Source organism: Amblyomma maculatum, unplaced genomic scaffold, assembly GCF_055883805.1.
Source record: "Amblyomma maculatum isolate TAMU_Amacu unplaced genomic scaffold, ASM5588380v1 scaffold_15, whole genome shotgun sequence".
Classification (NCBI taxonomy): Eukaryota; Metazoa; Arthropoda; class Arachnida; order Ixodida; family Ixodidae; genus Amblyomma; species Amblyomma maculatum.
In genome coordinates, this window is record NW_028146740.1 from 8,357,765 (window position 1) to 8,382,276 (window position 24,512).

The 24,512-nt window shown below is 48.4% G+C and overlaps 1 protein-coding gene across 1 annotated transcript in view; it reads right to left on the bottom strand.

Moving 5' to 3' along the window:
* The window catches only part of LOC146172008 (ADP-ribose pyrophosphatase-like), a 317,324-nt gene extending 294,520 nt beyond the window's left edge, over nt 1–22,804 (bottom strand). Inside the window, exons 1-2 of the mRNA XM_084586232.1 lie at nt 22,608–22,804; nt 15,699–15,714 (exon numbers count right to left, since the gene is read on the bottom strand). Coding sequence (XP_084442358.1) covers nt 15,699–15,714; nt 22,608–22,804 — 213 coding nt within the window. The remainder of the gene's footprint in view (nt 1–15,698; nt 15,715–22,607) is intronic.
* Between the last annotated feature and the right edge of the window lie 1,708 nt (nt 22,805–24,512).

Genomic DNA, 24,512 nt, shown 5'->3' on the forward strand with positions numbered 1-24,512 from the left:
TCTCCAGCTCCCAGAACGCTGGAAGATCGTCTGGCAGGTCGGCGTTCCTGTCACAGACGCTGGTGCACAGAACGGCAACGGTGGAACACTACACACCTGAAGCAGACAGTGGTATTGGCCCTTGCAAGGTCCAGCCGAAGTCAGTCTTGAGCACAACCGAGGCCCCTTGCACTTTCCTTACTTTTGCGCGCACAAGTGTCCAATAATAATCAGCCTATTAGAATTTCGATGCCTTGTGTGAATAGGCGAGTTGGTGAGATGGTGAGATCCGCTAATTTTAAATCAGACACCTCACTAATCTCAACAGCGTTTTCTGGAAGCAGCAGTTTATCGGAGCAGACTTCTTCAATTTCGAGAGCTTCGATGCTGTGCTCCTTGCGGTCGTACTGGCTTCGTAGCCGGAGCTTCACTCGGCGTCGTTTTTTCTTCATAACGTTGGTCGAGTCGCCGAAAGGGTAAATGGTCACTTCCTCTTCACCGGTCACCTCAAGATCCAGTATTCGCGAGACCTTCTCTGTTATAAACGAACGTTGACTGCCTCCGTCAAAAAGACAGCGAGCGAGCTGTTTTCTTTTCGGTTCGTTGACCCACACCTGTGCCGTCTGCAACAGCACGGCGGTTTTATTGCTTTTGCTAAGGAAAGCTTTTGACTGCAACCCTAGCGGTCTCGCCCTCGGCGTTCGGTGCCGCTGGATCACAAAGCGAGGTGATGTGTCGTCGGCCACACTTCGCGCAACGTAGTGCCCAATTCTTACACCCTTTCGTCATGTGCCCCTTCTTCACGCATCGGTAGCACCTCCCTTCCTTTCGCAGTTTTCTTTTCTTCTCATCAATTGATATCGGAGCATTGCAATCTGCAACCTCATGCCTCTCTGAAGTGCAGAAAGGGTATCTTTCCTTGCTCAATTTGGCACCCTCCTGGATGCTGGCCGCTGAGCCCTTGCCGTAGACGCTTTTGGGACGCCGTTCATTGGCTCGGTCAGGTCGCGGTTGCTGAGGAGCGTTCGTGCTTCCTCCGTATACCTTTTCCCTGCTCTCCACTTCCAGGCGAACGGATTGCAAAGTGGCTTGGAGACTCGAGTTGTCGAGCACGTCCTTGTCTGCACTGTGGGCCTTATGGTACTCAACAGCCCATTCGGCCGGCAATACCCGAAGCAAAGCCGCGCACAGCATCGCACCATAGCTGTCCGATTTGACGCCTAAAGTTTCAAGTCCTGCGATGTTTCGCTGAACATGATCATGGAGGCGTCGAAGCGCGTTCACGTCACTGAGAGCTCTAACCTGTGGAAGGTTTAACAGCTGCGAAAGGTGTTCTTGCACGAGCTCGCCCTGACGCCAGAAACGCTCTTGGAGTGTCTTTACAGCGTAGTCGTAATTCTTCTCCGTCGCCTGGACGCCGGTCAAAGCTGCCGCCGCATTTCCTGTCAACGCTGTCCGCAGGTACAAGAACTTTTCTATGCTGGTCAAGCCGTTATTCTCGTGGACTGCTTGCCGGAATTGTTGCCAGAACGGTTGTCAGTCGAGCTTGTTGCCGCTGAATTTCTGAAGCTCCAGCTTAGACAACCTCAGTTGTCGCGAACGGGCAGCAGGTAGTCTGGACGCGGTTTCTTCTGCATTCAATGTGCTTGTTGCACCGCTAGAATTTGTTTCACTGAAACGCCGAAGCTTTGTCCGCATTCTGTCATGAGAGCTTGGCATTGACGAACAACTTTGTATTCTTCCGCCAGGCCTTCGTCACACACATGCGGCTCAATCAAGGCATCTACCTGTTTCAAATCTCTCGAAACAATGTCCAACTCATCTGATATTTCCGCGAGGGGGTCTCGTTGCTGGGGGCCGAAGTCATCCGCCGTCGTTAGTCGCTCAAGCACGTCGTTGAGTCGGTTCATTTCGGCATGCGTAACTTCTCTCTTTGTTTGGAGGCGCTCTATCGCTGTCGTTTGTTCCAGTTGGAACGCTGGTTTCAAGTAGCAGTTGTTCTTCGCTTACTCCCAGGTTTCGGCACCAAACAATATGTTCGTTATTCAAAGACGTTAGGGAGACGCTCTCCGACAAGTGTCGTAGTGAGTGCCGTTTGGAGAATTAAAATTCATGTTGTTGTTTTAAAAGTTCTCCCTAACGTCTTTGAACAACGAACAAGGTATACGAAGGCTTCGTAAAGCTCCGTTTTACCTGCCTGCTATACGTGCGTAGCACATTGCACTTCCAGAACTGAGAAATGCACCCACGCATAGTTACGTGTTTTAAAAGAGTGATAGCTTTGCGAGTTCTCACGTCGTTCGCGTGCTCTCCTAATCTATCAAATATTCTTCGCCCAGTCTGGTCGAGATATGCGGCTAATTCATCAGCGAAGGCTTCAAAACTTCCCGTTTTAACTGGCTGCTATACGTGCGTGGCACATTGCACTTCCCGAACTGAGAAATGCAACCACACGTAGTTACGTGCTTTAAAAAAGTGATAGCTTTGCTAGTCCTCACGTCATTCGCTTGCTCTGTCAATCTATCATTTATGCATCACCCAGTTTCGTCGAGGCATGTGGCCAAATCATCAGCGAAGGCTAAAGGAAGGCTTCGTAAAGATCCTTTTTTAACTGGCTACTATACCTGCGCTCCACTTTGCACTTCCCGAACTGAGAAATGCACCCACGCGTAGTTACGTGTTTTACAAAAGTGACAGCTTTGCTAGTCCTCATGTCATTCGCGTGCTCTCCTAATCTGTCATTTATTCCTCGCCCAGTCTGGTCGAGGTATGTGGCCAAATAATCACCGAATGTTTATGAAGGTTTCGTAAAGCTCCCGTTTTAACTGGCTGCTATACGTGCGTAGCACATTGCACTTCCCGAACTGAGAAATGCATCCGCGCGGAGTCACGGGTTTTGCAAGAGTGTTAGCTTTGCTAGTCCTCCCGTCATTCGCTTGCTCTGTTAATCGGTCGTTTATGCATCACCAAGTTTGGATGAGATATGTGGCCAAATCAAACACGAAGGTATACGAAGGCTTTGTTAAGCTCCCGTTTTAACTGGCTGCTATATGTGCGCAGCAAATTGCACTTCCCGAACTGAGAAATTCACTCACGCATAGTCACGCGTTTTGCAAGAGTGTTAGCTTTGCATGTCCTCAGGTCATGCACGTGCTCTCTTAATCTGTAACTTATGCACCGCCCAGTCTGGTCGAGGTATGTGGCCAAATATTCAGCAAATGTTTACGAAGGCTTCGTAAAGCTCCCGTTTTAACTGGCCGCTATATGTGCGCAGCGAATTGCACTTCCTGAACTGAGGATTGCACCCACGCGTAGTAACGTGTTTTACAAGAGGGATAGCATTGCTAGTCCTCACATCATTCGCGTGCTCTCCTAATCTGTCATTTATGCATCGCCCAGTCTGGTCGAGGTATGTGGCCAAATCATCAGCGAAGGTATACGAAGGCTTCCTAAAGCTCCTGTTTTAACTGGCTGCTATATGTGCGCAGCAAATTGCACGTCCTGAACTGAGGAATGCACCTAAGCGGAGTCGCGTGTTTTACAAGAGTGATAACTTTGCTAGTCCTCACGTCATGCTCGTGCTTTCCTAATCTGTCATTTATGCTCTGCCCAGTCGGGTCGAGGTATGCGGCCAATTCATCAGCGAAGGTATAGGAAGGCTTCGGAAACTATCCGTCTTCTGCTATACATGCGTAGCACTTGCACTTCCCGAACTATGAAATGCACTCACGCGCAGGTATGTATTTTACAAGAGTGATAGCTTTGCTAGTCCTCACGTCATTCGCGTGCTCTCCTAATCTATCATTTATGCATAGCCCTGTCTGGTCGAGTTATGTGGCCGAATCATCATCGGAGGTATACGAAAGCTTCGTAAAGCTCCAGCTTGAGCTGGCTGCTATACGTGCGAAGCACATTGCACTTCCCGAAAGGAGAAGTGCATCCACGCGGAGTCACGTGTTTTGCAAGAGTGTTAGCTTTGCTTATCCTCACTTCAAGCACGTGCTCTCTTAATCTGTAATTTATGCATGGCCGAGTCTGGTAGATGTTGTGGGGCCCCACAGGCCCTTTTAGCGTTTCGAACCGCGCGCGCTTTTTCTTTTTGTGTTGGTGTCCGCCCGGGCAGTGCGAGTACGCATGAGCGAGCTGCCCGGAGCGGGGGCGGCATGTTATCGGCGCGAGACAGAGGGTAGATAAGCGCGTCGGAAGCATGGCTCGGGCTCTTTGGCCGGGCGGCTGGCCAGAGAAGGGGGGCGTGGCAACGTCCGAAGCCGGCGTGATGTACACGGACGACGGAGCGGAGTCCCGCGAGGCGAAGACGGAAGCGGCGCCTACAAGAAAGCCTTAGGAGTGTTAGCGTGAGTGCTGCCACGCGAGTAGCAATGCTTTTGTACCGTAATCAACGCTTTGTACTCGCCCTATCCGCGCCGCAGTGTGTTTTGTGTTGTCGCGATGAAGCCCTGGCCTATGTTTTGTTTTATTCTGCATAGTCCATTGTCGCGCACTTCGACGGCATGTTTCCAGCGCAGCTGTGACCAACGCTGTTTCTTTTCTATTTTATACTTTTCTGTTGATCCGGAATAAACCGGTGTGTTTTTAAGAAAGACTTGGTTTTCACTCGTCGGGCGAGACCATCGCTCGCGGACCCGTATTCTAGAATGCGGAGCCTTCATTTGGCGCCCAACGTGCTTTCTGCTCGAGCTTTGGCCCTCCCCGCGAGTGTAGCAATTTCAGATTCATGCAGTTTCGTGCGTAGCGATGTCGGAGTTACAGGGTGCAAGCGCCTAGTTAACAGAGCCAGTTCGGCCTCCCACACAGGCGGGTTCCGGGCATGAGCAATCAGAAGACAGGAAAAGCGAACCGTCGGACATTTGTAGCGGAATTCTTGGCCTCCTGTTCGAGCTGCTTGAATCAAAGGCACATTTCAGAGAAATGGTAGGAAGCGAGGCAGTTTCGTTAACGCTCACACCCTTGTATCGCGATAATCAGCTGCGGCTGAATTTGGCCGTGCCAAGGTTTGAAGGATACGCCGACAAGAAATCTGTTTGCGATTTTCTTTATGAGATCGACGATTATCGGATGGCAATTGCAATTTCGGACAGCGCTCTGGTCACGGGTGTGCTTCCCGTAGCTTTGGTAGGTTCCGCAGCAACCTGGAGGCGTAGACAGCGGCCGTTCACAACAAAGCAGGATTTTATAGACCGTTTTCGAGAAGAGTTTTTGCCACCTGATTTTGACATCCGCATGAAAGATGAGCTTTGCACCAGGACGCAAGGCGAAAACGAGGGTCTGCTAGAGTTTTTGCGCAGTTTTCAAGAGCTGCATGAGCGGGCAGATCCTGCAGTTCCGGAACCAGAGAAGGTAGCTCATGCTATACATCTTCTTGCCATACGCAGGCGCTGGGACCCGTTGTGTGGCAGCAGTTGGGACACCCGACGTCGAAGCGCGCAAACCCCGGACATCACCTGCAGCGGCTGCCGGCTACCATTCACCTATGGGTGCAGCGTGGGTGTCGCCACCGGGCGCAGCGTGGACGTCACCTACGGGTGCAGCGTGGGTGTCACCACTGGGTGCAACGTTGATGTCACCTACGGGTGCAGCGTGGGTGTCACCACCGGGTGCAACGTTGACGTCACCTACGGGTGCAGCGTGGGTGTCACCACCAGGTGCAACGTTGACGTCACCTACGGGTGCAGCGTGGGTGTCACCACCGGGTGCAACGTTGACGTCACCTACGGGTGCAACGTGGTTGTCACCAGCGGGTGCAACGGTGTCGCCATCAGGTGAGAAGTGGGTGTCGCCCCCGGGCACAACTTGTCCTACCACTCGCAGATTCAGGACAACACAGGGGAGGGTGTTTTGGTCATCACACCATCCAGCGGCCGGGCCGCACAGACGTGGCCAACCACCGGGAGAGCTGATCCAGTCGCTACCTTTCCGGCCTGAACGGACCCAGGGGCCTTCGACCCAGGTGCCATTGATGCAGGTGCCATCATCACCACCTGCTACGCATGAGACAGACCCCGAGAAACCCTACAAACACTCGGTGAGTGCAGTCCCGTCAACTTCTTTTGAGTAAAGCCAACCAGACAAGACCCCGCTGGTCTTGGTCAAAATGGCCGGACTAGAACTTCCAGCCCTTTTAGACACAGGGTCTACGGTGTCAGTCTTCGGCGATCAGGTGAAGAATTCCTGTGAGACAAAACGTGTCCGGTTGCGGAGTGTAAACACTAACCTTCGTATGGCGTCGACTCACATAGTACCCGCAACCTCAGCAGCCCGCCTAACAGTTCCTATAAATGGTCGAAAGATTAGACAGCGTTTCTTACACCTCCCCGGACTATCCTGGCCAGTCATACTAGGCCGTAACTTCATAGTGAAGGCAGGAATCGTGATGGATCTCAGTAAGGGAACCTACCGGTATGGCACCGGTACAGAAGCACTTCAGTTCAAGACAAAGGCCGCTGAGCCAGAGTCACAGTTGCTTACCGCGAATGGCCATTCGGCCAATATCACAGGAAGTGGTATTCTAACCGTTATGAATTCCTTTACGTGGTCACCAGCGGAAAAAAACAGAATCGAGACAATGCTCAGGCCCTTTGCAGCAATGTTCACGGAGGCTCCGGGGCTCCGGGGAAGGCCAACGTACTAACCCACAGCATTCACACCGGCGATGCTCGTCCTATCAGATTCAATCCAAGGCCCTTGAGTGTCCAGAAGCGAGCGCTGCTGGATGGGGCCCTCGACGAAATGGTGGCTACCGGTGCGGTGAGACCATCAAAAAGCCACTGGGCGTTTCCTGTTGTTCTCGCGCCTAAGAAGGATGGAACAGCATGGTTGTGTGTCGATTATCGACGTCTGAATGCTGTGACAGTGCGGGACTCTTACCCTTTCCCGTCTGTTGACTCTGTCATGTACTCACTTGGGTCAGCAAACTTTTTTGCAACTCTTGACTACAGTAGATGATTTCTGCAAATCCCGATTGACCGCTGCGACATTGAGAAAACGGCTTTCACTTGCCACCGGGGACTGTTCGAATTTGTGCGATTGCCTTTCGGGTTGTGCAATTCACCTGCTACTTTTCAACGGGTAATAGATATTGTGCTCGGAGACGCTAAATTTAACTACGCTATGGCCTACATGGATGACGTAGTAGTGTTCTCAGAAAGCTTAGAAGAGCACCTCTTTCATCTAACGAATGTCCTTCAACGAATGCAGAAGGCGGGCATCACCATTAACCCCGGCTAGGTTCAATTGGTGACAAGCACAATCAACCTTCTTGGGTTCATTGTGGAACAGGGCACAGTTCGCCCGGATGAAGAGAAGCTTCAAGCCATTCTGCAGCTCCCCCCACCAACCAACATAAAGAGCCTCCAGCGTTTGCTGGGCATGGTGGGATTCTACCGCCACTTCATCCCGAACTGCGCTGACCTGGCGCGACCCCTCCATCAGCTCCTCCGGAAGGGTGCCCGCTGGTCATGGACAGAAGCCGAGCAGGGATCACTCCGTTCACTGTCTGCAGCCATCGCGGATACTGGACGCCTGCGGCTTCCAGAAGTTTTCTCTTGCCGCGAGCGATGGTCTCGCCCGACGAGTGAAAACCAAGTCTTTCTTAAAAACATTGGTTTATTCCGGATCAACAGAAAAGTATAAAATAGAAAAGAAACAGCATTGGTCAAAGCTGCGCTGGAAATATGCCGTCGAAGTGCGCGACAATGGACTATGCAGAATAAAACGGAACATGGGTCAGGGCTTCATCGCGCCAACACAAAACACACGGCGACGCGGATAGGGCGAGTACAAAGCGTTGATTACGGTACAAAAGCAATGCTACTCGCGTGGCAGCACTCACGCTAACACTCCTAAGGCTTTCTTGTAGGCGCCGCTTCCGTCTTCGCCTCGCAGGACTCCGCTACGTCGTCCGTGTACATCCCGCCGGCTTGGGACACTGCCACGCCGCTCTTCTCTGGCCGGCCGCCCGGCGAAAAAGCCCCGAGCCATGCTTCCGACGCGCTTATCTACCCTCTGTCTCGAGCCGATAACATGCCGCCCCCGCTCCGGGCAGCTCGCTCATGCGTACTCGCACTGCCCGGGCGGACACCAACACAAACCGAAAAAAGCGCGCGCGGTTCGAAACGCTAAAAGGGGCTGTGGGGCCCCACAAGGTATGTGACCAATTCATCAGCGATGATATACGAAGGCTTCGGAGGCTTCCCGTTTTAACTGGCTGCTATACGTGCGTTGGATTGGAAGCTTTCATACTCTGGCGATTCTTAATCAAATCTTTCGTCTCCTTAGACAGCTTGCCGGTATCCTCTCTAACTATCCTACTGCCTACTTCTACCGCGCACTCAGTAATGATATCTCTGAAATTATTGTTCCTTGCCTCTAGGGTAATGTCGCCATACTCAGTTCGTGCTGAAAACCTATTCTGTAGCGAGATCCTGAACTCTTCTGCTCTCCCCCTCACCGCTAATTCGTTGATGGGTTTCTTTCTTACTAATCTGTTGCGCTCCTTCTTGAGATTTAGGCTAATTCGGGACCTCACCATCCTGTGGTCACTGCATCACACTTTCCCGATTACCTCTACATCTTGCATAATGGCGGGGGTTCAACAAATTATGAAGTTGATTTCATTTTCAGTCTCTCCGTTAGGACTTTTCCATGTCCATTTTCGGTTCTTCAGTTTGCTGAAGAAGGTATTCATGATTCGTAAGTTATTGCGCTCTGCAAACTCAACTAGTAACTCCCCCCTGCTATTCCTAGAACTAATGCCATAGTCACCTACTGCCTTGTCTCCTGCCTGTTTTTTCCATACCTTGTCATTGAAATCGCCCATCAGTACAGTATACTGAGTCTTTACTTTTCGCATTGCTGATTCTACATCTTCATAGAAGCTTTCAACTGCCTGGTCATCATAACTACATGTAGGTGCATAGGCCTGTACAACCTTCAGTTTATGCCGCTTATTAAGCCTAATTACGATGCCTGCAACCCTCTCATTAATACTATAGAATTCATCTATATTACCCGCTATATACTTATTGACAAGGAAACCTACTCCTAGTTGTCGCCTCTCTGGTAAGCCTCGATAACACAGTACATGCCCATCCTTCAGTACAGTATATGCCTCATTCGGCCTCCTAACCTCACTAAGCCCTATGACATCCCATTTCATGCCCTCTAGTTCCTCTAACAGCACTGCTAAGCTGGCTTCACTAGCTCGGGCTCTAGCATTAAACGTTGCCAGGGTCAGTTTCCAATGGCGGCCTGTCCAGCGGAGCCAGACTTTCTTAGCACCCTCTACGGCGTCACAGGTCTGACCGCCGCCGTGGTCCGTTGTTCCGCAGCCGCTGGTGACTGAGGGCCGGGGTTTTATAGAGCTTATCATAGGAGGTTGCGGCCAATTACTGCACCAGGGTGGCCAACTCCTGTTCTGGTGAGGGAGTGCGTTGCTGGAGGTGTTCACCGACCAGAACGAATTGGCCGAGATATCAAAGCTAATCAATAAGCGCAAGGTGGCCGATATAAGGAAGTATAATATGGAGAAAATCGAGCATGCTGTAAAGAACGGGGGAAGCCTTAAAGCGGTAAAGAAGAAATTGGGCATAGGCAAAAACCAGATGTATGCGATAAGGGACAAGGCGGGCAACGTCATCACTAATATGGAAAAGGTAGTCAAAGTAGCCGAGGAGTTCTATTCAGACCTCTACAGTAGCCAAAGTAGTCAGGACCGTAATGAGATTGGCGGTAGGGAAAAACAATCAGACGTTCCACCAGGGACGAAGGACGAGGTCAAGAAAGCACTAGAAACTATGAAAAGGCAGAAATCAGCTGGAGAGGATAAGATAACTACAGATTTGCTAAAGGACGGGGGGGATTATTGGGCTAGAAAAACTGGCCACCCTGTATACGCAGCGCCCGGTGTCAACAACGGTACCGGAACCATGGAAGAGTGCAAACATTATCCTCATCCACAAGAAAGGGGACTCTAAGGACCTTAAAAATTACAGACCAATCAGCTTACTGTCTGTTACGTATAAGGTATTTACTAAGGTAATCGCTAATAGAATCAGGACAACCGTAGACTGCAATCAAGCAAAGGATCAAACAGGGTTTCGGAAACGGTACTCTACTATCGATCATATCCATACCATCAATCAGGTGATAGAAAAATGCTCGGAATGGAACCAGCCCTTATACTTAGCATTCATGGATTACGAAAAAGCATTTGACTCAGTTGAAACCTCGGCAGTGATGCAGGCATTGCGATATCAGGGGGTAGACGAGCCGTACGCGAAAGTGCTGGAAGATATATATGGTGGCTGCACAGCTACTATAGTTCTGCATAAAGAAAGTAACAAAATTCCCATAAAGAAAGGTGTTAGGCAAGGAGACACAATCTCCCCAGTACTATTCACAGCTTGTTTAGAGGAAGTATTCGGAGACTTGGAATGGGAGCAGTTAGGGATAAGGGTAGATGGAGAATACCTCAGTAATCTGAGATTTGCTGATGACATTGCCTTGCTAAGCAATTTGGGGGATGAACTGCAAATCATCAGCTAAGGTATACGAAGGCTTCGTAAAGCTCCAGTTTTAACTGGCTGCTATACGTTCGTAGCACATTGCATTTCCCGAACTGAGAAATACTTCCGTGCGGAGTCATGTGTTTTGCCAGAGTGTTAGCTTTGCTAGTCCTCACGTCATTCGCGTTCTCTCCTAACGTGTCATTTATGCACCGCCCAGTCTGGTCGAGGTATGTGGCCAAATAATCAGTGAATGTTTACGAAGGCTTCGTAAAGCTCCCGTTTTAACTTGCTGCTATACTTGCGTAGCACATTGCACTTCCCGAACTGAGAAATGCATGCGTGCGGATTCACGTGTTTTGCAAGAGTGTTGCTTGTCCTCACGTCATGCACGTGCTCTCCTAATCTGTCATTTATGCAACGGCCAGTCTGGTCGAGGTATGTGGCCAAATCAAACACGAAGGTATACGAATCTGGCCTACTTTGCCAAATCTAAGGTGAAATTTTCCTTGCGCTACAAAACCCTCTATGTATGCACCAAACGCTATTTTTTCGACGAGACTGAGCAGACAGTAAAATAAATCTGGCAGATTACGACGAAAGCAATCAGAAGAGCAACGTCCCCGAACATGTCATTGTCCTAATTATACGTTTTCTGCAACCTTTACTAACATACGCAGCTTCATTCCAAAGCGGGAGCTCGTGTTAAACTTGGTGCTATCATCGAATAGTAACTTGCTTGTTTTTTACCTAAACGTGTCTGAAAGATAACATTGGTGATGATGAGGTGCTTGGTGATCTGCCGCATCTCACTCTCTTACGTTCAGACCGTACATATGCACTAGGGGAGGCGTTTTGATAGTGGTGAGTAATCGTTTATCATGCACTAATATTTCACGGTATTGGCGACTAGGGCTAGGTTATCAGAGCCGGTGCAGGTGTAATTACACGGTCCAAGCTTTTGGTACGTCCTGCGAGTCCGGAGCCGATTCACTTCGTCCATTTTCTCCTAGCGCCACTTCAACGTCTTTCGCTCCGAGCGCCCCCTGGCAATATAAATACTTCATCCTACCTCGAAGTAATTTGGCTCATTTGCCGAGCAGCACCACACTCAGTGTTGCTGGGTGTCTGCTGCAGACCACCGCACAAGCAATCCCATTTTCGCCATCAGCTAAATATCCTATTAGCTACATTACACATTATCCTTTTCGGGGATTTCAATTACCCGCCGATAAACTGGAATAACCTGGCTCATTATATAGATAATAGAGTGGACACTAAGGAATTCACCGATATTTGTACTAATTTTTATCTTACCCAACTAGTATTAGAACCTACGCGTGTAGTAAATGAGATGGCAAACGTTCTATTTTATACTAACAAGTCATCCCGAAAGCTGTTCGTCCATTACTTACTTACGCGCAATTATTGACTATAAATTTATCCACACAGAATTTAATTTTATTCCTACTCTACGCCCCAATCAGGGAAAGATTGTTGGAATCATTTTGTAGCGGTAAAAGCACGGACACAAAGAACACGAAACACAAGGGACTCCCACTAATGTTTTTTGTGTCCGTGGTTTTACCGCTACAAAATGATTCCAAAACAGAAATTACCAACTAGCCCAACTTGATGTTTTAACGAAGTTTTTAGGGAAAGATTATCCGGTTATATGATAGGCAATTACGAAGCACTGCGCAGCGAGCTCAGCACCTGTTCCCCATCTTATAAAGTAGCCTTTGATAGCTGATCTCTTCAGGAAAACTGTTCATTATTCCGACAAAGGCTTAACTTCCTCGCAGACAAATATATCCCGAAAACTACATTCCATGATAATCAAAACCAGCCGTGGTTCACAAAATGCCTTAAAGAACATGAGAATAAGAAGCGGCTATTCCGGGCGGCTAGAAAGAATCCTAGCAATTGCGCACGGGATGAATTCTATGCCGCCGAAAATTCGTACTTGTCAGCAGTCAAAAACGCTAAGCGATCCCTCCATCATGATGACTTGATCAAATTCCTAAAATATATCCCAAAATGTTTTGGCAAATCTTTCACCCTAACAGCATGCGCTCAATTACACTCAATAATGACTCAGGAGAACCATTTAGTGATACTGAATGTGCTAACATCTTTTCAACTGCGTTTTCTTCCATTTTCACCAGCGAGCCTGATTTGCCCCTACCCTTTCTACCTACTATTATTGCTCACACAATGCCTATCGCGATTATTTCTGTTATCGGAATGCTTTGTGTCATAAATAGAATTAATGTTTCGTCATCAGCAGGCACTAATGAAATAAACTCTAAACTTTTAAAGAATACCAAGCATGTTTCTGCCGAATAATGATCACTACTGTTTGCTCAGTCTCTTTCCACAGGCATCATACCAGATGATTGGAAGAAGGGAAAGGTCGTTCCAGTATACAAATCTGGTAAAAAAGATTCACAATTAAATTATCGTCCTATCTCGCTCACTAGTGTACCATGAAAAATCATGGAGCGTATTATCTACTCCAAAATCATGCACTTTCTGGATGCTAACAATTGCCATCCCCATGCGCAATATGGATTTCGTAAAACCTATTCCTGCATTGCACAGCTCGCAGTATTCCTCCATGACCTACAGGCAAACCTTGACTTGAATATTCAGACTGTTGCCTTATTCCTAGATTTTGTGAAAGCATTCGATAAAATCTCCCATCGACGCTTACTGCTCAAACTTTCACAACTGTACCTGCGCCCCAACATTTTAAAACGGATCCAGGAATTCCTTGCGTATCGCTCCCAGACAGTGTCTATTAATAACTTCTAATTCCGTCACCGTAACCACAATCGTACCCCAGGTCTCTGTCCTAGGCACTCCCCTCTTCTTTATATAAACGATTTAGCAGAGCTCCTTTCATGTAATATCCGTCTATTTGCGGACGACTGCGTGATCTACCACTCAATAAAAAACATCTCTGAAAAATGGTGCGATGATTGGCTAATGACCCTTAACCCAAACAAATGCAAACTAATTTCGTTTCACCGCAAACATCAAACCGTTTTCTTTCTCTTACAGGCTTGCTAATACTTCATTCGACCTAATCCACTCATATAAATACCTGGGTATCGTTTTAAGCCATGACATGTTGGCGCGAACACGTTACTAACATAATTTTTTCTGCGAATAAAACCCTAGGTAACGTAGAACGACGGGCTAGTTGGTCTTGATAAGTAGAGTGCATATTTTGGCAGCGTAAAATTAAAGACACGACTAAAGGAGAAAGACAAGGGACAAACGCTGAACTTCAACTGATAGTTGAATGGACGTAACATCAATATACACAAAAAGTTTTTCAACGCAATCACTTGAGCGCATGCTCCCAAGCCTTCGCCTCTGCATTATCGAACAGATTAGAGCCTCATCACCTATGGCCACGTGTCATTCTCCTCTTTAAAAATTCGAGCTCTTTGGGTGACAGCATAACTGAGCTACTGCTAACACAATTATCACCTTGGTTGTGAATCTCAAGGGCCTCAAATATCTCCCTGCTCAACTGCTGCTTGAAGCTGCGCAGCACACGAGTGTCGCTGAACGCAGGGGTGCATGATGGACTGGTGGGGCTAGGGCAGCGGCTGCAGTGCAAGGCTAAATGACTGCTCTTTACAAGGGATCCTACTGCTCTTCGGTGCTCTCGCAATCTGTCGTTTATGCACCTGCCCGTCTGTCCGACGTAGGTTTTCCCACATGACAGAGGAATCTTGTAGACTACCCCCGTTCTACAGGGGACGAAGCAGGTGTCATGCTTCTTCGTGCATGCATCAATGCCACTCTTTTGCCCATTCACTTTAGGGCAAAGCCGCGACAACTTTTCAGGAGCAGAGAAGACGACAGGGACGCCGCACTTCCCTGCAACCTTCTTCAGACGGTGGGAGAAATCATGAATGTAAGGAACGGCAACAGGCCTTGCTTCCTGGCGTCTGGATTGTTGTGATCGCCCTCGTTTTTCACTCTCCACTTCCCGCAACAGCTTATTCGGGAAGTGGAGAGTGAGGAACGAGGACGATCACAACAATCCAGACGCCAGGAAACAGGGCCTGTTGCCGTTCCTTACATTCATGATTTCTCCCACCGTCTGAAGAAGGTTGCAGGGAAGTGCGGCGTCCCTGTCGTCTTCTCTGCTCCTGAAAAGTTGTCGAGGCTTTGCCCTAAAGTGAATGGGCAAAAGAGTGGCATTGATGCATGCACGAAGAAGCATGACACCTGCTTCGTCCCCTGTAGAACGGGGGTAGTCTACAAGATTCCTCTGTCATGTGGGAAAACCTACGTCGGACAGACGGGCAGGTGCATAAACGACAGATTGCGAGAGCACCGAAGAGCAGTAGGATCCCTTGTAAAGAGCAGTCATTTAGCCTTGCACTGCAGCCGCTGCCCTAGCCCCACCAGTCCATCATGCACCCCTGCGTTCAGCGACACATGTGTGCTGCGCAGCTTCAAGCAGCAGTTGAGCAGGGAGATATTTGAGGCCCTTGAGATTCACAACCAAGGTGATAATTGTGTTAGCAGTAGCTCAGTTATGCTGTCACCCAAAGAGCTCGAATTTTTAAAGAGGAGAATGACACGTGGCCATAGGTGATGAGGCTCTAATCTGTTCGATAATGCAGAGGCGAAGGTTTGGGGGCATGTGCTCAAGTGATGGCGTTGAAAAACCTTTTGTGTATATTGATGTTACGTCCATTAAACTATCAGTTGAAGTTCAGCGTTTGTCCCTTGTCTTTCTCCTTTAGTCCTGTCTTTAATTTTACGCTGCCAAAATATGCACTCAAAACCCTAGGATTTCTCAAGCGTCATTTACGTCATGCATCTACAGATGTAAGATTATTCGGCTAGAACACACTGGTAGGACCTAAACTTGAATATGCATCCCCCATTTGGAGCCTCCAACAAGGATAACTCATCGATGCACTTGAAGCCATCCAAATTCGCGTAGCTCGTTTCATTCACTCGCAGTATTCGTACGAAGTCAGTCTATCATCCTAGAAATCGCAGTCTAACTTACCAAATCTTTCTTTCCCTCGCCGCACCGCCGCACTATCTCTTCGACAAATTCTGTTACAGCTCACTCCGCCAAGAACCATACATCTGCGAACCTCCGCCCCGCATGAAGTGGGTGGCATACCGGCCACCAACTTCACGTCACTCGTCCACGCCCCCGTACCGTAACCTTTCTCTTCCTTTTTTCCACGAGCTGCGTCAGACTGGAATGACCTATCCCACTCCGTCGCTGCCATCACCTCCCCTCCCCTTATGTAATACCTCGAAAGGGGTCTTTAAGGTTAATAAATGAAATGAAAATAGAAAGTGAGGCATTCGATGAATTAGGTATATGTATTATTTTGCATACTACAATTATTTTGGAATGTTGGCTCGCAATAACGTTTCATCAAAGTACACGCACAGAAATTTGGAACACCATTCAGCATGTCTGACAAAGAAGGCAATGGGTACGCATTTTTACCAGAAGCAATCTGAAGAAGGCGTTTCTTCAGATATGTATTGTCATTGATGGGAGGGGATGATTATGGTGTTCGGAACTTGGCCTTCTACCGTTATTGTCCCTGAACACAGAAAAAAACTCATTTAACGAATCTGCGATTACAAAATAGTCGGTTGAAATTATTCCATCCTACAGTAGCACTCTTGATCTCTTTTTACTGACTACTGCAGCTGCACTCGTATGCCAGTCAGTTTGCAAGCGTTATGAGCGAATGGAAGCTTCTGGTGCTGCTTTCTTAACTTCTTCGTCTTTCGTCCCAACCGCACTTCTTTCGTTATCCACGGATTTGTGCCTCACAAAACTTTGCGCTTCAAGGGAAGAAAGTGTCTAACACACTTCCAGAGAAGATTTCTAAAAAAAAAAACATACGTCGTGAACCGATATTTTGTTACAATGGAAAAAGGAAACAAAATCAGAAAAAGTAATGTGAAGCTCGCCCAAAATGACAACGTCATCGTGTACACACTGGTACCATGCGTTCCTCTGGGTTCTTTTTCGCGACAAATTTCAGTAGCAAAGTCAGATATAACGTAGTGTAGTCAGATATGTCTTTAAGGAAATTTATTTTGGAGTCGCAATAAAGAACGTTCTCACTAACCAGGTAAAGGTCTAGAATAGGCACTGTTTCATTTTGAACTCAGGTAGCTTCCTTCACTAATTGTGTGAATTTGCGAAAACCCAAAATATCGCAACAAGCTTCCGCCGCAGTACAGAGTGGGTTGAGGAATTTGTCCTATTCAATCGATGGCACGTTAAAATCACCACGAGCCCAATGTTGCTGGTATTCTTATGTGTGCATAAGAAGTATTGTCCTATCAAAAAACTCATTGTCGGTGTTCAGCGGCCGGTAAAACCTACCTACGACCAGGCTGAGCTCGTGTAGAACTACCTTACAACGCCGCACTCCACATAAGGTATATCAGGCAGTCTTATAACTTGCAGCGATTCTCGGGCCAGTATCGCGACCCTGCCTCCTCGTGAATGTCTATTCTAGCGGCAGGCTTTGTCGTCAGGTGGGGTTATTTCTTCACCGCTAATGTCCGAGTGGAGCCAGGTTTCGGTAACTATCAAAATGTACGGCTTGAATGTTATGGCAAAGTTTTCTATGTCCTCTGATTTATTTACAATGCTGCGAGAATTTAGGTTAAGACAGATTTCCGGCAACTGCCACGATTATTTCAGTGCGACAACCGGGCTTTTTTTTACATTGAAATGACGTCTAGCGCTTCCAGTACTTCGGACCCAGCAGAGTAGGGCACATCTTCAGAGTGAGAAATGGCCGCCGTAGACAAATGATGCTGCGGCGCTGTCTTGTCTTTGTCTTCCTTACAATGCCCCCGTGTGAAGTAGCAATCCTGGCGATTCACGGAGAAGAGACAAGAGCGTTACGGCTTGAGTGGTCTAACTTGTGCAACCGGACTGGCTCGATGACGTAATTGACAGTAGAGGTGCGTTTCAAGGTGCGATAATGTCCATGGTAATTGGTTTCAAATTTGCTGGTGGCCGGAAAGCATAGCCAAACGAAGCTGTCAGCGAGGAACGGCGGAGCAGGCGGGTTGCTATTATGCTGATCTTTGGTATAGCCTTGAGTGTTGGAGGTAAATCTACGAGCCAATTGACGGCAGTCCTCGGCCTTCAGGCATCTGGATGGCGTGGCAAAATCGTGTCGAGGGTACAGGATGATTCATGGCCGTGTGAGAGAAAGAAGGACGTAAAAGCAATTGTTGCTTGAGTGGCAGTGTTGTACTCGATCGTTACAAACAGCAATACCTGGTCCCCCGTTTGAGCTCCCAGAGGCAGAAGTAACAAACATTGCGAGCCCGTCCCCAAGCGTACAGTTAAACCGCTCCGTGAGACCGTTCATCTGCGGTTGGTACGCGGCTGTAGCACGAGATATCGATTTGCAAGTAGACAATAACTCTTGGACTACTTCGGACCGAAAAACATTACCTCTGTCACTCAGTAGCTCGCGAGGGACACCGTGTCGAAGAACGAAGTGATGCAGAAGAAAACGGGTACATCTCGAGCTGTCGCCGCGTGAAGTACGGTGGCGTCCGCGTAGCGGGTCAGGTGATCGACGGCGACGATGGCCCATCGATTACCAGCGGCACTGCATGGTACCGGACCATAAAGGTCTATTCCCATGACATGAAACATGCCAGCTGCACACGGCTGCAGATGGCCAGCGGGGTGGCAAGACGTCTTCCGCTGTTGATAGGTGGTACAAGAGCGAATGTAACGAAGTACGAAATTGTAAATTTCCCGCCAGTAATACCTCTGACGAATTCGATCGTAGGTTTCCTGAACACCAGTATGAACGCTTTGCGGTCAGTGTTATGATGGACAAAAACGTGGGACCGGAGGTGGCGCGGAATAGCAAGGATCCATTTTCTACAGTCTGAGTTGTAGTTCCTTCGGTACACGCTTTATCTGGTTCCACGTAGGTTCCTGCTATAAGTGGAACTTTTTAAAAAGTTCCGCAAGTGGAAGATTTCAAAAGTTAAACTTATAACTGGAAAGGCCGTCCCGAATGGTGAAATGAGAGGATTGTCGGCGGAGTGTCCGAGGTTGCGTAGCCGCGGAAGTGGTACCAAGTATATTTAGCAGGTCACTATTGCGAAACAGAACTGCACAAAAGAGGGACGGGACAGGAGAAGAACACCGGATGAGCGCAGTCTACGCTCGTCCTGTGATCACCTTTCGGAGGGAGCGGCAGAGTTTTTGGCACTGGTGTCGACTAGCCCAAGAGTATGAACACGTTCAACGATGGCAGGAATAACATTCGCGGGAGGAAGACGAGTATTTGAAGTTCTGTCGAATACGCAGTTCGTGCCGTGCGAACTTCGGCGGTAAGCTTATCGGCTGGATAGCGGGTCGTCGGCGCATCAGCGAAATATAGCGGCGACGTGGTGATGGCGAACGGCGAGGTAGGATGTCCGTATTATCAGGGCTTCTGTTGTAGGACCCGATGGACCAGGAACGAGGAGGAGGGCCGCAAATAAGGGGGCGCAGGCCGTGCAGCAATGACCATAGGTAAGCGGCACCGGCAGTAGCGTGCAGTGTGCCCAGGGATGGCGCAGGCATAACAGATAGGCCTGTTGTCGGAGATGCGCCATGGCGGTGAGGTCCGAGGCAAAGGAGGAACAAAAGCTGTTGGTGCAGAACGCACCTGGGGCAAAGCATAGTGTATGAGGTGGACTTGGAGCGACTTCGGCATACGTGCGACGCAGTACCGGAACAGGAGACGGCGCGAATGCTGGCGCGTAACTCGGGGGTGTAACGCCACAAGATGCAATTGTAGGCGCAGTGAGGTTGCAACCGGAGCTATTTAAGGACCGCAATTAGGCACGAATTCTGAGATAGGTTGCTGGATTGCACGGCAAAGCTTCGGAGCAAGGCCAGTTTGTGACTCCGTAACAGGCGGCAGCAGAGATAGTTGTCGCACGACCTACTCGCGTACAAAAGCCTTGATTTCTGCGGCCAGCCCAGCTAGCGAAGCGTCTGCCCGTCAGCGATTCAAGCCATGCGCTTTGCGGAGCTCGTCATAGCTTCGGCAGAGGTCGTAGACTTCCTTGACCGTATGGGACCCTTGGCGATGAGCATATTGAAGACATCTTCAACAATTTCCGTAAGGACATGACATATTCATAGGCCTCTGTCATGGTAGGATTAACGCGGTGACAGAAGTCAACAATGTCGTCAGTGTAACTGATAGACTTTGCTCCGGTCAGCCGCGCTCGCGGCCAAAAACACGGTTGGAGACGGTTGGGTTTGAAGTTATCCCAGGTGGTAATGTCCGACATGCGATTTCGAAACCACACATTAACTACGTTGCTCAAGTAAAAGAGGACATTGTTTAGCTTACTGCTGTCGCCCCAGTTATTGTGACGGCTCGCACTTTAGTAAGCGGACAGCCAATCGTCGACGCCATCATCACTGCATCCACGCAAGGTAACGGGGTCCTATTTACGAAGGGTACCAGTGCAGGTGACGGGGGGAGCTGGTAGCAGTGCAGTCGCCTCCGTCTGTGGGGTAGTCAGAATTCGGCTGCAAAGCTCCAGGGGGAGATGGGCGCTAGAAACCTCGGATGTACCTCCACCAAATGATGAGGATTCATTACCTTGGTCCGATGTCTAGCGCTGGCAGTACGTCGGACACAGCAGGGTAGAATTGCCAGCCGCAGGGCACAGCTTCAGCGCGAGAGACAGGCGCCGGAGACAAGCGATGGCGACAGCGATGCTGCGGCGCTGACTGTTGTTTGTCTTCTTTGCAATAGGAAATATTACATTCTGGTCGTCATCGCACTCAAAAAGCATGCGATACAATTTATTTTTGTCGTACCCCAGTCTAATTAAAGAGGTGCTGTCCCAAACTTGATTCGTCTTTGTCTGGTTGTTGTAGAAAAGTGAGCGCACACTCAAACTTTTTCGCCTCTTAACTTGCGAGAGTTCTTTACGATATTCACTTCTCATGGGAATCTAACAATTTCACAATAACTGCTCATGTTTTATTGGGTTGCTTGTGACCAATTCTGTGCACACGTTCAGTTGAGGTAACAGGAACAGCAAGCGTTTTTGTAAATACGCCTTTAGTCAAACTTTCTGTCAAGTCATCGTGTGTCTCCTCGTCTTTCTCGGCTACGCCAAAATCAATGATGCTTCTTCTAGAGCCGTCCTCTAGCTCAACGGTCTTTCCTTCAAAGCATTCGATGCTTTTTTCTACTTTCGATAATCTGGCATCAATTCTTTGAAGGGTAGATGCAGCCTTTTTAAGCACTTTCACCTTTCGAGTCTATTTGGCCCAGTTGTTAAAAAAAATGTTCTTCTGAGCCTCAAATAATTGCGCGAGTAGTTATTCAGTGGATGGGCCAGGATTAGGTTCCACGTCTCCGCGAAACATCAGTAAGGATAAGACAAAGTTCAGAATACCTAGAGTGAGCATATAGGCACTATATGGGCACGTCAGCTGGACAAGACATCTGTCACCTGATTTTATAGTCGATGTTTTGTTACTAACCAGTACGAAAGACTTGGAGCGGATTATCCATGGGGCTAACGGGAGGCCAGCTGACGTGCCCACTAGCTAGCTTGCAGATAACGTTTTTTTGTCGAGGAATAGTGATGCCGATGAGGATGGCCGTGATGTCGTCCAAGTATTGTCGTAGATAGGCGGGGAAGGTGCACATTCTTTAGCGGGGGCTTGAGTTGGGATAGTGCCCAACGTTTTAGGGTGCCATGCACTGACCTGTGCCTTCGACCTAAGCAGGAATGACTGCACGAAAAGCAGGTGCGGATTAGTCATGGTGCTAACGGGGGGCTGGCTGGCGTGTTGAATGGCGTAGATTTCAGATCTCAGGCTTTTTATATTGAGGAATAATGATGTCGATGAGGTTGGTCGTGAGCTCGTCCAAGGATCGTCGTAGGTAGGCGGCGTGTGTGCACCTTCTGAGATGGGGGCATGAGCTGTGATAGCGTCCAGAGCTGTAGCATGCCATGCGCTGAACTGTGCTGTCGATCGAAGAAGGAATAACTGCTCAAAAAGGGGAGCGGATTAGCTATGGTGATGTCTGGAGCTGACGCGCCCACCCATCCGCAACGTCTGTAACATTAGCGGTTGAAAACGACCGAAGGTCATCATTAGACATTATTTTGCAACGTGGACTACAACATACACGGTTCTTGATGTTGGTGTGCAGCTTACGGCATTAAATAACATTACGACCACATCAAGTACGTGCAATCAGAGGAGACAGTATATAAATTTATATCACACGTTTTGTGTTGAAGGTAGTGTAGGCGCATTTTAAACGTGGTCCGCTTTCAGTCATTCAGTAGTATGTGCTCGGAAAGTATATAAGGAACTTTCAGCACTTGTTTAATTTTAAAGAATGCTGCAACATTTGTTTACTAGCTTCAGCTTCCCACAACACCTCGTGTTTTGCTTTATATGAACAAATTACGATCTTGTAGCAGAAGGCGCTCTTTCTATACCTTTTCTTTCCTGTGATCATGTCCTTGCGCTGTGCTATTAGGTAATTACAATCTCAACAATAAATGGTATTGAGGAGAGCGGGGAGAGAGTTGGGTTCGTTAAATCTTTCTATGCGAAGTATTGTTCCTGTGTTCTCGATGTATTATTTTTAAATATCATTTCTCAAAGGCCAGCAGTAACAAATGCCTTTAGATTAAAATGAGTCTTCTAATTGGTCCAGTAATTGCTCATTGCGGAATGTGTTTAGTTTTTTCATGCTTGGTGTAAGCAAAATTTTAGAAATTTTTGTAACACGCTTTACTGAGGCGTGTTATAATAATATTATAATGAACTATAATATTATTTTAATTGATAATAATATGAATTATAATGAACTATTACGTGCTCCTGACTCTCATAAGCTATGAGGCTAATCTAATAGGCGGGCTAGGCGATAAAGAAATAATCAGGAAATAATCAGGAAATAATCAGCACGAAATCAGGCTATAGCGCTTCTTTACCATATTCTCTGCTAGAGGAAAAGATACTTTTCGAAAACTGATAAAAGGAACCTTCGAAGGCACACTTACATGAGTATGTCCTCGTCCACGTAAGCCTGCAGAGGTCCCGGAAACTGGGATCGAGGCCTGGTGTACGTCACAGGGTCGTAGTCGAGCCACATGGTATCCCAAGAAACATACTTATCAGGTACAGGGAAGCGCTGTATCTTTGTACCCGGGTACGGCGACTGCCTCGAGATGCAGTGCACCGCCGGCTGAGGCTGCATGGCAGTACTCTGTGGCGCCTGATCTGGAAACAGGAAACAAAACTATCGATAGCTTCGCGCCAGCCGAGAACACACACACACACACACACACACACACACACACACACACACACACACACACACACACACACACACACACACACACACACACACACACACACACACACACACACACACACACACACACACACACACACACACACACACACACACACACACACACACACACACACACACACACACAACAACACACAAACCCAAGATAAAAGTGAGCAACCTCGGGCCGCATCCGTTACGCAAAACAAAGGAGTAATCGCCATGGTGGAGGCAGCGACACCCATGCCAGCACTTCGGCTCCCCTGCCAACCAAGCTCAAAACTAACGCTGGAAGCACGAAGCTATATCTATGTTGGAATGGGCAGACGTTGTCGCTATAAAGCTAAAGTAAACTCTCGAGACATCGCATCAAACAGCGCGAAAAAAGACGAGGACTAAGAAAGGACGACACAAGAGGACCGCTCAAGGTCTGAAAAATATGGCTAAGTGATGTCAGGCAGATCTGTTTCTATCCGCTCCGATGAAATTAGCACGCATATGCTCATTAGTGCATCGCAAGCTCGAAGCTTCGAACCATGGTGGCAGTAACTAACGGCTGGATTACACGGAATGAAGAAGCCCATGTTGAATGTGTCGGAGTTAAGACGAGGAATAACCAGCTCCGATAGCGTTCGGGTTCTGTTTTTTTATGGCGCTGCTCACGCTGAGGCGCCTTGTGCCAACATCTTTGTCCAGCGCGATGCAGCGACTTATAATAAGAGCGCGGGCCGAGGGGTGCTACAGGGCTCCCCCGTAGAGCAGAAGCCACACGATCTTCCCATGCAGCGGACGAGTATGGTGGCAGAGTGGACAGAGACAAAAGGTGCCGTTTATCAGTTCAACCTCTCATACATAAGACGGAAAAGACACACGCCTTCAAATATCAGTAATATGACAAGAATTCCCGCTTCAGGGCCCATTATCTCACGTCCAAGGGCTGCTCACATTTGTTCAGATCTACAGGACACAGGCAGCACAAGTCAGTGGGCCAATATAAAAAGTTCATCGGCAAACGAGTGTGTTACAAAGGTTCACGATTGCCGACGCCTGCCCAACATAGGTTCAGCCAGTAGACACCACATCCAATGATGGACTAATTCACGTGCTCCCCCATGTTGTCACCGCCATTTTGAAATACGAGCAACATTGGACCAATTCATCCTGTGTTGCCCCAATACAATGCCCAAATGCCCCAATGGAGCGCATTTGGCAAGCACTCGCAGATTATGACTAGCAGCTTACCGGTATCGCTCAAGAGGAAAGTATACAACAGTTGCATCTTGCCTGCACTCACCTATGGGGCTGAAACGTGGAGGCTAACCAAGAGAGTTCTACTTAAGTTGAGGACAACCCAGAGGGCTATGGAACGAAAAATGGTAGGGGTAACATTAAGAGATAGAAAGCGTGCAGAGTGGGTCAGAGAAATAACTCAAGTTAACGACACTCTAGTGGAAATTAAGAAGAAGAAATGGACATGGGCAGGACATGTAGTGCGAAGAGAGGATAACCGATGGTCGCTGAGGGTAACAAACTGGATTCCAAGGGAAGGAAAGCGTAGCAGGGGGCGACAGAAAGTTAGGTGGGCGGATGAGATTAAGAAGTTCGCAGGGGT